The sequence below is a fragment of the Limulus polyphemus genome, unplaced genomic scaffold (assembly GCF_000517525.1).
Source record: "Limulus polyphemus unplaced genomic scaffold, Limulus_polyphemus-2.1.2 Scaffold1911, whole genome shotgun sequence".
Classification (NCBI taxonomy): Eukaryota; Metazoa; Arthropoda; class Merostomata; order Xiphosura; family Limulidae; genus Limulus; species Limulus polyphemus.
Window position 1 is genome coordinate 159,636 of NW_013667521.1, and position 4,342 is coordinate 163,977.

The 4,342-nt window shown below is 31.3% G+C and overlaps 1 protein-coding gene across 4 annotated transcripts in view; it reads right to left on the reverse strand.

Annotated features, from left to right (window-relative positions):
- The window catches only part of LOC106465332 (dynactin subunit 1-like), a 58,017-nt gene that overhangs the window by 45,315 nt on the left and 8,360 nt on the right, over positions 1-4,342 (reverse strand). For all 4 annotated transcript variants that reach the window (XM_013925547.2, XM_013925548.2, XM_022393196.1 and 1 more), the window contains one exon: positions 326-429. In XM_013925547.2, coding sequence (XP_013781001.1) covers positions 326-429 — 104 coding nt within the window. The remainder of the gene's footprint in view (positions 1-325; positions 430-4,342) is intronic.

The following is a 4,342-nucleotide window of genomic DNA, read 5'->3' on the forward strand; positions in this document are numbered from 1 at the left end:
TATTCATAACCTTAAGTTATAATCAGGGTATTATTATTAATAACCTTAAGTTATAATCAGGGTATTATTATTCATAACCTTAAGTTATAATCAGGGTATTATTATTAATAACCTTAAGTTATAATCAGGGTATTATTATTCATAACCTTAAGTTATAATCAGGGTATTATTATTAATAACCTTAAGTTATAATCAGGGTATTATTATTAATAACCTTAAGTTATAATCAGGGTATTATTATTAATAACATTAAGTTATAATTAGGGTATTATTAATAACCTTTTATATAATGGTTTCATTAGTCATTGTTTTTCTTTACCCTTACTTTTGCATGTGATGATTTCTGAAAGCTCTGAGATTTATGTTCATCTCCTTCTGGGCTTGATGTAGATTTTTTACTGGTTTTCTCACCTAATGTTGCGCTAACACCTGAACACAATACAGTAAACTTAAATCAGACTCAAGGCACAAAACACATATTAAATGTTAATAAAGCCCTTCCACCACAAAATCTTAAGGTTTAATAAGAACTTCTTTAAATACACTAAATACTCAATTTACTGAAAAAAAAACAAACAAACAAAACATGGATAATCGTTTGAGATGAATTAAACAAGAAGAAAAGAAAAGTTTCCAAGTTATTCACAATAATTATTGTCGCAATAATAATATAAATTTTTCACATTATTGTCTCATTAAAATTAATTGTATGGTAAGTAATAACAGACAACGTTCGTATTGGCTGAACAATAACTGTGAATAATTCCTACTAAAAAAAAAAATCAACTGTAATTGCTTTTGATATATCTGTTTTAATTAATATCTCCACAGGTTTACAAAAACATCCAAAACTAGAAAAAATGTAAGCCCTAATCTTCTAGAGTTTAATTTTTAGAATGGTGGAATTTTGAGCAACCTAAGATTATTCATCATTAAAGAAGATATATTTGTTTAACATCTGTATCATCATGTGCAAAATATATACATCAAGACCCGCAAGTGAAATGCCAATAATAGTGAACGTAACATTGTGATTAGGACAAATGTACCAAGTGAAATGCCAATAACAGTATATGTAACATTGTGATTAGGACAAATGTACCAAGTGAAATGCCACTAACAGCATATGTAACATTGTGATTAGGACAAATGTACCAAGTGAAATGCCAATAACAGTATACGTAACATTGTGATTAGGACAAATGTATCAAGTGAAATGCCACTAACAGCATACGTACCATTGTGATTAGGACAAATGTACCAAGTGAAATGCCAATAACAGCATACGTAACATTGTGATTAGGACAAATGTACCAAGTGAAATGCCAATAACAGCATACGTACCATTGTGATTAGGACAAATATATCAAGTGAAATGCCACTAACAGCATACGTAACATTGTGATTAGGACAAATGTATCAAGTGAAATGCCGATAATAGCATACGTAACATTGTGATTAGGACAAATGTACCAAGTGAAATGCCAATAACAGCATACGTACCATTGTGATTAGGACAAATGTACCAAGAGATTTCAAAATATGCCCCATGATGTGCAAGCTTCATGCTCGTGAATTTGTCCTCAAGCTAACTGGTGGCAGTAAGGGTTCACAGGAGTTATAAAAATACCAACTCAGTCAAATTATTTTAAATTAATCCATTATATATGGATAAATCATGAATACAGACCAGTAAGTAAATTGTAGAAACTTTAAACAGCATTAAACTGAATTTTATTTGATTACTGAATAGACTGGTAATCAGGCCTCATTTTGATTTATCAAAGCACATTCCTGACAGTTTAGCCTACATGTACAGCACAGTCTCCATAAAATATTTATACCATTACGTATGTTCATTTGCCACATTTGCTGAGCGTGTACAATGACAACCAAAGGTTAGCCAGTCAACAGCCTTGAGAGCAAAGATAACCATACATTTTGGCCGGAACTGGATAAATTAACCAACCTCTAAGTACCCTAAACGAAATGAAGCTATGTATTGGTTTTCTAGCTACTTTCCTAGTTTTATGATGCTAGGCTGTTTAGTGCAACTGATACTTTTGCATCAATGCAACGATATTTGTATACATGTTTGTTTACATCAGATAAAACCATTACTTCCCCAGTTTTCTCCCACTGGATTGGGAGGTAATTACTTGTCATTTATACTATAAAACACCTCTGTGGATTTTCAGATTTAGAGTTACCAAAAGCTTCTCATATAATTTGTCCATTTCTAGAGGTCCTTAAGTATAAGACCTTTGCTGGTTTTTTTTTTTGCTTTTTTTTCTTTACTACTGGTGTAGACCTAGCACTATTTTGTTATAACTCACAGGAATTGCTACAATATTCTAACTCCAACAATGTTATAAAGTACAAATGATTTCCAGGTATTTCTAGAAGATATTCTTAAAACTGATTTTTTATTGGATAAACACAGGATTGTCTAGTGAAACTTTGACTCGTCTATTGTCTTTATTTTGTGGCTCAATATCACTGCACTAAATTCCCAATCAAGAAATACAGAGGATGTGAATATGAAGAACCAATTATTCAAGTAACAATATAACATAACAATTAAAACAGGTAATTAGTTATTGTTTTTTTTTTAAACAATAAAGCTATATTTCTTACTTATACTCGCTACTTATCCTTTGTGTACATGTTTCACAAACTTTGTAAGCACCAACAGCAAACTTAACTGTTAAACAACTTACCAAAAAATCAAAGTTTCACTAATTCTCGCTAAGAAGGTTTCTTCTGTTAATTATACAAACTATATTAGTTTGTCAAATGTATAAACATTCTAAATATTTATTATCATTTTTCCAACTTTTCATTTATTTACTACTTTAAGAAAAATTATATAGATAATACTGATATATTATCCATGTACTTCTTAAGCCACGAAGGAATATTGCCAAACACTCCAATGATGTACAGCTATTTACTACTCACTTCCTATTCATAGGTTCTCGTTTGTGCTGATTAATAACAACAGTTCAATGGTAAATGGTATTCGTAATGTTAAAATAAAATGTAGCATCTCTAGGCTCCACTTACAATTTAACCCCAAAATACCAATGCAATCTATGGACACTATCAATTTTATAAACACATTTTTCTGAACTATTTAAGTAAAATTGCTTGTGCATAGGCATTAGAACCAGAAGAGCTGTGGCACCCCCACTTTTACTTGTAGAGCAACTGTAAATTATATTATGATGTTAATTTGGAGGGAGCATGCCCCCAGACCCCCTACATTGAGCTGCTTTTAGCAGCTCCTTATACTTTTAATTTCTCATTGTAAAATCTGCACGTCTAGCCTAGCACCCCCACAGGGTTACTAGGTGATAACCCTGGTTTTCTAATTCATAAAATAGGTAGTCAAATATTGTGAAGACTGTTTTACTCTATCAAATGATAAAATTATAGTTATTGCTAGAACTAGGTAGGTGCTAGGCCTGTTGAAGAAAGATGATGATGAACAAAAATAAGAAATCTTGCTTTTGGCTATTTGCTGGTTTTTTACTTTGGATAGCTGAAAAGCGATGTATACACCGGAGGTAGAGAGAATATGCCAAGGTAGCTCTTGATATCTAGTTTCTGAAGATCTGTAGAGAAAAAAATCCAGATAATTTTTGTATTGCTCTAATACGTGCATCTGTGCCATCCCCACATGGAGAAAGTGCTAGCATACTCTTGAATAATTTACTTATGACCACATAGTCTGTGGAAGCTAAGTGTCAACTTCTAGACCGAGTACAGTCGCTGTCACCAAATTTATAACTTCTAGCTTAGTTCGTTGCTCGGAAACAGCCATCTGCTAGTCAGGTCTGATTAAAGGTTTGTCAAAATACCTCTGAAGTCCGAAAAAGTGTTTTGTTGTGGCTATTTTATAAGAAACAAAATTGTTAAATTGGTGTTGACAGTGGAATTGTAACAGTTATATCTAACATCCTCATAAATATTATTGGTTTAAGCAGTTTTTACTTTAGGTACATAATTAGCAGTTTTATAATGCATAATTTCAAATTGTTTGAAATAAAGATTGGGGCCCTGGATTTAAGTTATTTGCTAAATGAGCAAACAGTGCCAATAATATCCGTAGCTAGTAGAAAACTACATATCAGAGCAAAATAAAGAAAATTAAGCCCATACATCTAACTTTACAACTATTGGAATTAAAATATCAATTGAAATCATTTTACTGGCTTGTTAATTTACCTTTAACTCTTTGTAATGATTTCACACAAAAAGTGTCAAATAATTCTAACCGATGCTCGAAGTCGATAAAAATATTATTTGAAATATATATATATATATATATATATATATA